Source organism: Lutra lutra, chromosome 9 (genome assembly GCF_902655055.1).
Source record: "Lutra lutra chromosome 9, mLutLut1.2, whole genome shotgun sequence".
NCBI lineage: Eukaryota > Metazoa > Chordata > Mammalia > Carnivora > Mustelidae > Lutra > Lutra lutra.
This window is the reverse complement of record NC_062286.1, coordinates 22,213,927-22,226,763: the sequence shown is the minus strand read 5'-3', so window position 1 is coordinate 22,226,763 and position 12,837 is coordinate 22,213,927. Positions and strand designations below refer to the sequence as shown.

The window sequence follows — 12,837 nt, the reverse complement described above, 5'->3', positions numbered from 1 at the left end:
TCCTAAAAACTAAAGACCAATTAGTTCTGACAGTGATTCCCGTTTTCAAATGAGTCTATCAGCACTAAAGACAACACAGGTTCACCAAGAAGTCATGCCAAATTAACCTAACATCTGTTTTTGGAGAACAAAGATGATTATTTAATAAGAAAAATGCTATGATAAGAGGACAGACTAAGTTCAACAAAGTTTTCCTGACTATCCATGGGAACAGATTCAAGACGCAAAATCATCAATAGTTTAAAGCCTTAAACTCTGCACTGTTGGTGGAAACTGAAAATGGTGTGGCCATTCTGAAAAATAGTAAAGAGGTTTTTCAAAACTTAAAAATAGCATTGGCGATATGAACCAGCAATCCCACTCTTGGGGATATAATCAAAAGAATTCAAAGCAGGATCTTGCAGACATATTATCACACCCTTACACAGTGCAGCATTGTTCACAAAGCCGAGAGGTAGAAGCAACTCATATGTCCGTCAACGGGTAAATGGATAAACAATATGTGTATACACTTCCAATGGAATACTACGCAATCTTAAAAAGGAATGAAATTTGTCACATACTACAACCTGCGTGAATCTCAAAGGCATTATGCTAAATGAAATAAGCCAGTCACAAAAGGACAAATGCTGCATGATCCTATTTGTTGGAAGAATCTAAAAAACCCAAAATGACAGAAACAGAAAGTAGAAAGGTAGTTGCCAAGGGCTAGAAGGAAGGGGAATTGGTACTTCATGGGTCCAGAGTTTCAAATCTGCAAGATGGGAAAGTTCTACTGATACATTGCACAACACTGTGAAGATACTTGACACTATTGAACTGTATACTCAGAAATAATGAAGTGGTAAATTTAATTTTACGTGTCTTTTACCACAGTAACATAAACAAAATAATTTTTTTAAAAAACCTTGAACTGAACAAACAAGATGATTTGTAACAATTTTAGACTTACTGATTCAAAGGCATTAATCACGTATAAGACCTTAGGAAACATGTTCTTTAAGAAAAGGCTGAAGAATAAAATGGGAGGAAGCATATTTAACTTAAGAGAAGGAAGACTAAGTGAAACCTGAGTTAAGACAGAGAAGGGAACCTAAAAGTTACTCTATGATTAAATTAACTAGGTTATTCATTCATTCATTCAAATCAGGTTTATTCATTCATTCATTCAACAATGTTTACAGAAACTGAACAACGTGGCAGGTACTGCTCTAGGTGTTTCCGATACAACAGTGAACAGAGCAGAGATCCCTGCCTTCCTGAAATTTTACATTCCAGTGGGGAAAGACAAACAACAAACAATAAATGAGGGAGGTAGTCTGCTTCTAAGGGGCTCCCGATGGCCCCTGGTATTCACCCTCTCATGTACGTCCCCCCCGCATATGGACTGTACTTAACAAACAGAACACAGCAAATGTGATGAGACATCACTTTCAAGATTAGGTCATAAAGACTGTGACGTCTGCCTTACTCACACACTCCCGCTTGCTTGCTCTGGGGAAGCCAGCCGCCATCTTGCGAGCCGCCCCATGGAGGGGGTCTGCGAAGAGGCAAGGAGCTGAGGGCAGTTCCAGCCAACAGCCAGTGCTGAACTAAGACCCTCAATCCAAAGGCCCACAGGGAACTAAATGGTACCAACAACCACAAGAATGAACTTAGAATGGACCCGCCTCCAGCTGAGCCTCGAGGTGACAGTCCAGGCCAATACCTTGAGTTCAGCTTATCAGGGACCCTGAAGCAGAGGGTCTATACAGATTCCTGACAAACAAAAACTATGATAATATATGTTGTTTGAAGCCGCTGAATTCTGGAATGGTTACTTTATGCAGCACTATATATGAATACAACAGGCTAATTGTGTGTATGTTAAAACAAGATGCAAAAAAAAAGTAGAGCAGAGTAAAGGTAGAGGTGTGGGAGACATGATTTTAAAAAGGGGTGTTAAGCAGGGTGCCTGGGTGGCTCGGTCGGTTAAGCAACTGCCTTCCAGCTCAAGTCATGATCTTAGGATCCTGGGATTGAGCCCCGCATCAGGCTCCCTGCTCAGCAGGGAGTCTGCTTCTCCCTCTTCCTCTGCCCTTCTCACCCCCACACCCCATTGCTTGTGTTCTCTCTCTCTCAAATAAATAAATAAATAAAATCTTTTTTAAAAGTGGGGGGGGGGGTTGTTACAAAGACTTGCATGTGAACGTTTGTAGCAGCTTTATTCATGAGGGTCAAAAAGCAGAAACAACCCCAATGTCCATCGTTCGTTAGGTAAATGGATAAACAAAACATGGTATGACACACACTACACCACAGGAGAAGCTCTGGTGTGACAGAAGCCAGCCACAGAAGACCACATATTAAATGACACCACTGTATGAAAAAAAATCTACACAGAGAGAAAGTAGTTTAGTAGTTCCTAACTACTTTCTCTTGGGTTGGAGTAGGAAGAGAATTAACCATAAACAAGCATGAGTGATCTCATCGGAGTGATGGAATCATTCTCAAAATGGATTGTGGTGGTGGTGGCTCAACTTGGCAAATGTGTTAAAAAAAATCACTGAATCGGACACTTAAAACCCAGGAATTTATGGTATGTAAATTATACCTCAAAGAAGCTATTTAAGAAAATTGGGGGTGTTGGGACGCCTAGGTGGCTCAGTCGGTTAAGTGACTTACTCTTGATCTCAACTCAGATCTTGATCTCAGGTCATGAGTTCCAGCCCCACCCTGGGAGCTCAGCATGGAATCTACTTTTTAAAAAAGGGCGGGGAGGTATTAACACAGGCACCACAGAGAATACAACATTTGAGTGAAAACTAAAAAGAAAGGGTACCAGCCATGAGAATATCTAGGGGGAAGATACCCAACAAGGGAAAACTACACAGGAACCCTAGGGCAGGAGCACCCTGCATCTGCAGCCCAGCATGTGTGCTAGTACGCTGGAGTTGGAAACTTCTAGAAGAGGTAAGAGATGAAGTAGAGAAGCCATGATGGGTGGAGGGCAGTGGCGAAGGGAAGCAAGTAGGGCCTATCTACGCCACTGCGGGGACTTTGGCTTCATCACATGAGAAAAAGAGAGTTATATGTAAGTTCTGGGCAGAGGACAGCTATGACCTGACTCGTGTCTTTAAAAGATCCTACAAAGTCGAGAAATTCCCAAAAGAGATTATAAAAGGCTCCATATAAGCTAGCTAACTTCAGAGTTACTGACCTCTCTTATCTGACTGGGAGAGACGTTTGATACCAAAAAGGAAGGGGCACTTGGCAGTGTCTCAAATATGTGGCGTGTGTGACCTGTGTCAGCACCTCCAAGGGATCTGGTTATACAGGCAGCCCCCAAGGCTTCCCCTCTGACTCGTGAACATCTGGGGCTGAGCACAGAAGCCTCCAAATTTTACAAACTTCTCCAGGTGATCGTTTTGAGGAACATAATAAACCAGATGAACACTCAAGTCCCTTCAAGCTCTAAATTATGAGCATGTAGACAGGCAACCCAAACCATATTTATCTAAGGAAATGGTAAATGAATATCTGAATTATTTTATTACAGATGAAGTGCCTTTTTATCCCATCCTCAAAAAAAAAAAAAAAACCTTACCCAGTTGTTTTTCTTCCCAGCATAAATTTCCATGTTCTCTCCATACTGTGGCTCTTCCAGTAACGTCTGGTACTCAAACATGAGGCGGGAGCTCTCCCGGAGGCGGCTGCATTGGAATTGGTGATATTGCTGCACGAGTTCCTTCACCACAAGCAACAGACATTCGGGATTTGAAGGATTCCAGGAGGCGAGGTTCTGTGGAAGCCATAAATAAAAGGCCAGTTAAAAAGGAATTTTCATACAAATCCAGTATCACATCAGCACAGCAACACAGAGGAAAAGAGTTACGAAAATCTAAGAGGAACAGATTACTCTTAATTAGCAATGAACTCAGAATTGAAGTTAGAAGGGTCTTTTGAGCTTGGTGACTTCTCCTGCCTTCTACAAATCCTGGCAGAAAAATCACGGTGGAATTCCATCATGAGGAGACAGAAACAGTAAAGTGTAGAGCAGTGGAGAAGACAAGAAACCATCATTTTAGCCCTAGAAGACTTAATTTCCTTCTTATTCTTTTACAATTTTAATTTTTTTCAATCTGCACATACATCCAGCATTCTATGCTAACATCATTCAACCCAGGTCCCATACCACCTGCATCTGTAGTATCAGATATAAATACACACTCTATATTCACTGGAGCCCCACAGAAATATAAGCATACCAGTGATGGTTTGGCCTGGAAATGATATTAATGGAGGAGAGAAGAGGGAAACTAAATCAGGAAATGCGAGGTTCAGAGAGAGGAAGGAAATGGCCATGACAGCTTACAAGCAAGAAAGGAGCTGGGAATGGGGGAAGATCTGGTCAATAGTCATTGTGAAGCTCACATTCATTCATTCAACAAAAGCTATCAAATGCGTATTATTAAGCAACAGCCACTGTTCTAGGCAGTAAAGAAAACAAGCCAAGCCCTTGCTCTCCAGGAACTTACATTTTAGTGGGACAAGATAACTAACAAAAATGAAACAGATCAGTGGATGGTAGTAAATGCTGCTGAGGACCATACACCATGCATCCCAGAAGCCTAGGGAGGGGAGTGGTTCAAGGAGAAAGAGGCGATCAGCTGTGCGAAATGGCGTTAACAAGGTGAGGTAAGGAAGCCTGAGAGCTGACCCCTGGGCCCAGGGACACACCCATCAACAGCATCTTCAACGGGTGCTCTTTGGTAACGTAAAACATGACTATCAGGTGTTTAAAAAAGAATGGGTAGAAAGTGCACATAGCTAGGGCAGACAATTCAAACTGGGAACTAGTGGGGAGTGTGGGGTCAAGGGAAAGTTTTGCTCAGATGTTTGTCGTCTGCTGGGATGTCCATGTAGAGAAGGGGGTGGGGGTGGTAAGGTGGAGATGGGAAGCAGAACAACAGGAGGAAAGAAACCATATAGGTAGATAGGGATGGGATCTCCAAGAGGACTGGCCTTAGAAACGAGCACAGAAAGCCCATCCACAGGAAGGGGAGGAAAAACCAAATGAATGAGTATAAGTGCAGGCAGGTTGTTTCGTGTGGTGACAGGACGTGTGGCAGTTCTCCCCAGAGAGCTTCTATTTTCTCCTTGAAACAGAAAGGAAGATCATCAAATGGGAGTCAGGAAGAAGGAAAGGATATTGGAAGTTGGAGAAGAAAGTATGAAACAGTCATTTAGAAGAGTCATTTAGTAGAATAAATGGACTGGAGAAATGTAGGAGGAATTCCAGATAGCACTAAAAGCCCCACTGAGGTTAGAGGGATGGTTTTTAAGTGAGGCCAATTAGCATAAATTACCCTGCCTGGGTGCAAACGTGAAGTGAGAGGAATTTGGATTTAACAAAGCTTGGGACTTTGCCAGAAGAGCACAACAGAAAGAAAGAGAGGCAAAGATCTTAGAGGGTTTGCAAAAGAATGATTATAATTATGGACTATGGACCTCAAGCCAGGAAAAAGCCAAGCAAGTTTGTAAGGGAGGTGAGAATTCGTGAAAGGGTGGCAGGGTGAGTGGTTCTGCGTTTGGTGGGTCATTAGGTATTACTACATGGGGAACGGCTTACTGATAGGGAAAATATATAACCTTGAACTAGGGCTGCTGCAAATTCAAGGACAGTGAATAGAATAAGAATGACAAAAGTAATAAAGGCCTGACAGGCTGATGCTCATTACGGTGAGGTTTGCTCTTCCAATGAGGTCAACACAGCAGTTAATCCTACAGCCAGTACTACTGGCTTAATAAAAAGACTAATGGATTTGATAACTCTTAAGAGATAACATACTACAGATAACTACTAGAAAGAATGAACTGGAAAGACAGGAGATGTGGCCAGAGAACAGGATGGTTATAACCAAGGGAACAGAGGTGGTCTGTAACTGGGACTGACGAGGTGTGGAGTGCCACCAAAAGCGTGCCTGGCTCAGAAGAATCATTTATACGCATTCAAATCACATATGCAGAAAATTTTAAGGAAAGGGGAATGACAATTTCTTCGGTAGCAGCTCCGAAGAGCAAGGAGAACACCCACCATACCCCCAGACACAATGGTATAAAGGACGGGAGAGAGAAATCAGCTCCAATACTGGAGAACATGGAGGGAAAGGAAGACCCTCCAGGCAGAAGGACAGACTCCAGAGCAGTGGTTATCAGTCTTTGCTATGAAATCACCTAGAGAGCCTTCAAAATACTAAGGCTTGGGCCCCAACCCCCCACCTTCTGATTTTTGTTCAAATGGGTTAAACTGAGGTCCCTCTTTGAGGTCTTGGGTGTTGGGGTGTTTGTTTTAAATTAAAGCCCCTGGGGTGATGTGAATGCACAGCAAAGAACCACTGACTTGGAGGAAAAAGGATTATGGAAAAGGTTGTGGATACAGGACATCTGTGGATATAGGACTCTGTTGATAACAGCTGACTGTGTTAATATCCCAAAACACCCAATCTCTAGAAAGCTAGAAATTTAGCAAAAACAAAAGAGAATACATGTTATGCTACCAATGTTCAACAGCTAATAATTATATAGCTTGCCAAATGCTATATAAATTCTAAGAACTTTTCATACATTCAAGTTAGGCCATATCACAACCGTATAAAGTATATTACTACACCACCCTATAAACAAGGCAAAAGTGGTTCAGTATCTCATTCAGAGCTATTGAACAATCAAGTTGAGTTTCAAACTTAAGCAATTTGGCTCCAAGTCCCTGCTTAAGTACTACACCAAAGGTTCTCACACATTTTGGTCTTGGAAACCTCTCACACTCTTTAAAAAAGAAGTATTGAGAACACCAAAGAGCTTCTGTGTAGACAAATTATAGGGATTAAATGTACTATATTAAAAATGAAAACCGAGAAATTTTAAAAATATTTATTAATTTTTTTAAAATAATAAACCTACTACATGTTAACATAAAAACATTTTTAATGGACTCACTAGGATTTCCAAAAGAAATCAGGCATGGCATTGTTTTATATTCTTGCAAATTTCTTTTATGTCTGGTTTAATAAAAGAGCTGAGCTCTTATATCTGCTTTTACGTTCAATGTTGCAATATGTTGTTTTGGCTGAAGGATATGAAAAAAAATCCAGCCTCACTCAAATATGTACTTTAAAAAGAGAGAAGTATTTTAATAGCCTTGTCGAATAATTCTAGATATATTCTTCTTGGATACTATACCAAAACTCGTCAAGTGGAAGTTTCTTTTTTTTTTTTTTTTTTTAAGATTTTATTTATTTATTCGACAGAGATCACAAGTAGGCAGAGAGGCAGGCATAGAGAGAGAGGAGGAAGCAGGCTCCCCACCGAGCAGAGAGCCCGATGCAGGGCCCAATCCCAGGACCCTGAGACCACGACCAGAGTCGAAGGCAGAGGCCCAACCCACTGAGCCACCCAGGCCCCCCAACAAGTGGAAGTTTCTTAAAGGCTAGCTACAATGTGGAATCCGAAACTATATTAATAAACATTTCATACTCTTACATTAAATTCCATTCACCTATCCTGCACTTTAAATGTATGTTCTACTTACTGTATGATTTTGTACCAACATTCATTTGGTCATTTAGAAAATACTGATTCACGGGAGTTATGCAGATCTTCCAAACATTGACATATTTCATTTATGTAATCACAAAGTCATTTACATAATCACATTCATTAATATCATAACTAATCTCACCAGAAAAATCTTCTATCAAAAGAAAACAAACAAAAGGTTAAAAAAAAAAAAAAGCGCATCCTTTCAAAGGACAGCAATTACTCTGATCTACCAAGTGGGTTGATTTCCAGGCACCAAATGACAATGGGAAATCAGGAAATGCTCTGTTATGTACAAGATAGACAGGTTTTAAGAGATGTTCAAATAAAGATTAGATGAACAGTCCTCTGTTCATCAGAGTTAGCTCTTGAGCATCTTACAGTGAAAGAAAGACAGTCCTACCTATGAATTTGTTTGATAAGAAGAGTGCCAAAGTCCTCACTGGCCAATCTCTTGACCTTAAGATTCTGAAAATTCCTTTTGAGCTACTCGAGACCACAAAGGTATCAATAGGATATAACAACACAGGGCGCCTCGGCGGCTCAGTCTGTTGAACGTCTGCCTTCAGCTCAGGTCATGATCCCAGGGTCCTGGGACTGAGCCCCACGGTGGGCTCCCTGCTCAGGAAGAGTCTGCTTCTCCCTATTCCTCTGCGCCTCCCCCTGCGCGCGCTCTCCTGATTTCTCTCTTTCTCTCAAATAAATAAAGTCTTAAAAAAAAAAAAGATGCAATAACACAGTAGAGAACTCAAAATGATTATGTAACTTGCTATGCATTTCCTTCAGAGATCATCATTAAACATTAACAGGAAAAATATACAACTTCCATTTCTTGGTCAGTGGTCAAGTCCCTGTTCTAGGACAAAAAAAAAAGTTTAGTTGCCTCAACTTGTACTTTTTTAATTCTATCTTTTCTCTTTACCTGTTTGGCAAGTTAGCCTATATCCCACAATAAAAAATATATATATATATACACATATGTATACACATATATATATATATACACACATATATATATGTATATATATATACACACACACATATATATGCATATAAGCTGGCAAACATCTCTTCCCAATGTGAATTCATTTCAAGTAATTCAGCCTAATTGTTAAATGCATAAACATATGCTAACAAGTCCCTTCCCATTAAAATACAATCTCCAAGTACGTGGAAATACATTTGATCTCTACCATTCAGTGTACGCTTCAGTGGGAAATGACTTAGCTGAAAAGCATCCCCATCAGGGGATATACAGACAGGCTCAAGAAAATAAAAATCTCCCCACTATTGCTACATGACCACTTTCACTTACGTAATTTGTGGTTTGAGACACTTTGTTTAGAAGGGGAGAACAGAGAAGATATTACAAGATTGTGATCATGTCCTAAGACTAGGACATATTTTTAAAATGGTCTAACGAGGCAGATGTTGGAGCTTTCCACTCTCTTGGGTAGAGACAGAGAAAATGTCCAAAGTTTCTTCAGGGAAACAAAGTGGGGGCGGGGGGGGGGGGGCGGGAATAGCTCAAGGCATAAATTAAGAGGCCTCTTTAGAAAAAAGAGAAAAATAAGCATTTCCCTCTGTATTACTATACATACATAGACACACAATATATACACACAGATATTATTCTATATATATTAAATCCTATTCTACTTATTTTTTTTGGACATGCATGAAAGAAATCTGAAATGAAGATGGCCCCAAAGAGTAAGCACAGGACACATATTACCAAAGAAAAAGGAATAGAAAAGAGATTTCATGGGGCACCTGGGTGGCTCAGTCAGTTAAGTGCCTGCCTTCAGCTCAAGTCATGATCCCAGGGTCCTGGGATGGAGCCCCACAGGCGGGGGGGGGGGGGGGGGGGGGGGGGGGGAGGGGGTGGTCCCTGCTCAGCAGGGGGGCCTGCTTCTCCCTCTGCCTGCCGCTCCCTCTGCTTGTGCTCTCCTTTTCTCTCTCTCTCTCTCTGACAAGTAAATAAATAAAATTTTTAAAAAGAGAGAGATTTCAAAAACAAGGAATGAAACACACATTAGAAGAAAGGGATAAAACCCAATAAAAGTAAATAAACAGAAGCAAAAGAATTAACTACTAGTGTGAAACTCGCCTCACTCTCACTGAACACTGATGAAACAGTTCGGGGAGGTGTCATGTCAGCTCATTTTAAAGACTGGGTAACTAGAGCCATTGAAGAGTTCTTCTGATATTCATGTGTGGGGAAATGACAGCAGAGAATATAAATCTGCCCACCCTCTCTTCAGTTCACTGAAATATCAGTTTCTAACCAAACAACTGGCACCTGCCTCGCCACCGCCACGACGTACCTCACACCTGGCATTAATTCAGGGCTCCCCATGGTGGCTCACCTGCCCGAGGCTGCCCGATTTGAGGGAAGCTCCTGTGTCTGGGACCCTCAATCTTCCCACATTTCTCTCTCGTCAACGCACTCCGCCACGTGCGCTACTCCCCAATCAATCAGGCCACAACCTCGAACATGTCCCAACCAACCCTCAGTTCCTTGTCAGCTTCCTTAGGTCAGAAACATAGTGATGGATGCTATTTTTCAGAGGCCCAGCTCACCCCAGTTCACATCTCACTTACTGAAAACCTGGCTTCTGAGCCATACTGAGGCAAACGTAGAGACACACACACACACACCCACCCACTCACCAATCCAGGAAAGAAGGTGGGAAACAATGTACTGAGTTCCTATCTTTGGGGAGACAAAGGAGGAAAATAAGCAAATTAGCAAATGAGCCCTGGGACCCATCACTGCCTAATAATGGAGAGAAAAGAAATCTAAGGGGAAAAAATTTTCTTTAACAGAAACAAATTTTGTAATAAAAATTTTCCATTGATAAAAGGAATTATTTGACACTTCATACCACAAAATTTTGCGCTGTCTGGCATTCGGGTAAAATAGAAATTGAAATGGATTAATAGTTTGTGAAAAGTATGCAACCTTACCAATAATCAAAGAAATGTTAATTTCTCTGGTTTCTTCTTTTTCATAAACTAACTTTACATTGAAGAAATAATATGTACATGGTAAAAGAAACAGCATTTTCCCAATAGCATAAAAGAGTATCAAGAACAAAAGTAAGTCACCCTCACAACTTATTTTAGATCCCCCCACCCCACTCCCCAAGTGGATTACTCTTATCCCCAGAAAGATCCACACTGGGACTGTGTAAGGTGCCAACATCTGACCCTTCTTGGGTATTCTAGATCACCTCTAGCTTTGCTCACTCTGCACCTTCTCCCCACTCTTTGAAGCTACATACCCTGGCTCCCATGGTTCGACTAGCCTCCCTTGAATCAGGTGTTAATTTGAACTCAGTACCCTGACCTCAAGATGGGGCCTCGGCCCCCACAAATCGTCTCTTGCTCTCATGGGACTCATGATTTGGCCAGCTCCTCACTTCTCAAGCAGACAGCTAATGCTAGGAAGGAAGGATGCAGTTTAATGGACACTTTTACACATGAGAGTGAAAACTGATACAAGCAGTTTATATTTTTCAAGAAGCATAAAAATGTTCACTATCAAAACCCCTTAGAAGTCCTATTTCTCAGAATCTATCTAAGAAAAAAGCAAAAATAAGGGGGAAAAAAGCACTACAGGCAGAAAAATGTAACTTAAAATATCACAAAACTGCAAATAACCTAAATGCCTAATAATAAGAAATTGTTGAAAAATTGTTATGATCACTCAAGGAATACTATGCAGCCAGTATGTTTACAAATACTGGGAGACAGTATAGAAAATACTATTAAATACTGACAAAATATTAAATGAAGACAGATATAAAACTGCATATACATTATGATCTTAACTTTGATTATTCCCATTCCTTCCTAACCTCCTATACCAAAAACATCTATGCATAAAAAACATTACTAAAAGAAATGTTCACAACTGATGTCTACAGTTTGGGAGCTGTTTACCAGTGTTCTCTTTTCCTTCTTCCTAATGTTCTAGATTTTCTGCATTTTCTAATTGCATTGTTATCCAGACGTATGTATGTATATATGTGCACATATATAACACATGCACATACTTTCATAATGGAAAATTATAAATTTTTAAAATAGAATAGCATACTTCAAGTATTTCATTCCGAACTGTGTTTCCATCTCAAAGTTTAAGAAATTCCACTTGCCACTTACATGTTTTATAAAGTCAGGCTTCATTGGTCTCTTTTTATCACTCAAAGTTACCCAGCTCCATAGCCTTCTGGAACAAATCTTGCATCACTTAACCCTAAATAAATATGCTTTAAGTAACTCTGAACTGTTTCTTGAATTCTAAACCTCACAGAACATTTCCAGAAAGCTACTGCAATATGCCATCATGCAATGGCAACAGTTGTAGGAATCTATTATGCTTCTCTCAACCAAAACTCTTTTGTGTTACATTTCTCTGAAAGGAAGTCTTAGGAAATGACTGATGACATTTTCCACTTCTAACAGAACTGTAGCTGGACAGCGTGAATTTTTTAAATATCACTTAATTTAGGGAATACAAAGGATAAAAATGAATCTGCTAACTGAACTATTTGTAAGAGGACCAGGCATTATCAAAACTGAATATCCACACTGTCTGTTAGAACTCGTCTAACGCATCGCCTAAAATAATTTAAGCGAAATTACTTTAAACTTTCTTTATACTTTCTTAAAATAGAGCAACTTCTTACAGTAGAGTTAACATAACATGAAATGTAAGGGCAGGTGACAGGGAAGCTGAATTAAGAGAAGCTAACTGGGACTCCTCAGAGCAAGTCTACTCCCACTTCCATGTAACTACCCTCCACAAGTTCACAGTCATGCCAATAGCAGAAAAGACAAGCCAGCACTCCCAATCACATCCTTTACAATGAACTTGTAGTTAATGCTGTGGGACATTATTTTTGAGAAACCTCAAGTGTTAAGAACAAAATGGAGTGTGTGGAAGGGGAGAGTATACCACACTTGTGTTCTGTTCCACTAAAATGTATAGGGCACTCACAGAAATAAATACTGGTAAGGCAAAAAATTAAATAGGGTCATTTTATAATCCTCAGTGGCTTTATTTTCAAGTACTCTTAACAATTATCTTTATCCTTCTAGGCAGGGCCCTAGTGAGTCTGAGGTCTGAGATTATTGCCATGATGTTTGAAGTTGTTAATTACGGTCTTTGAAAATTCAGTGGGAAAACTTCTGGGAAGCACAAAAGCTAACTGCAAAGATGCAAATCTCTGACACAGAAATGAACACGAA

The 12,837-nt window shown here is 40.4% G+C and overlaps 1 protein-coding gene across 4 annotated transcripts in view; it reads right to left on the bottom strand.

The window, feature by feature from the left end:
• BABAM2 (BRISC and BRCA1 A complex member 2) overlaps window positions 1–12,837 on the bottom strand; it is a 399,606-nt gene that overhangs the window by 276,134 nt on the left and 110,635 nt on the right. For all 4 annotated transcript variants that reach the window (XM_047746396.1, XM_047746400.1, XM_047746398.1 and 1 more), the window contains exon 5: window positions 3,587–3,781. In XM_047746396.1, coding sequence (XP_047602352.1) covers window positions 3,587–3,781 — 195 coding nt within the window. The remainder of the gene's footprint in view (window positions 1–3,586; window positions 3,782–12,837) is intronic.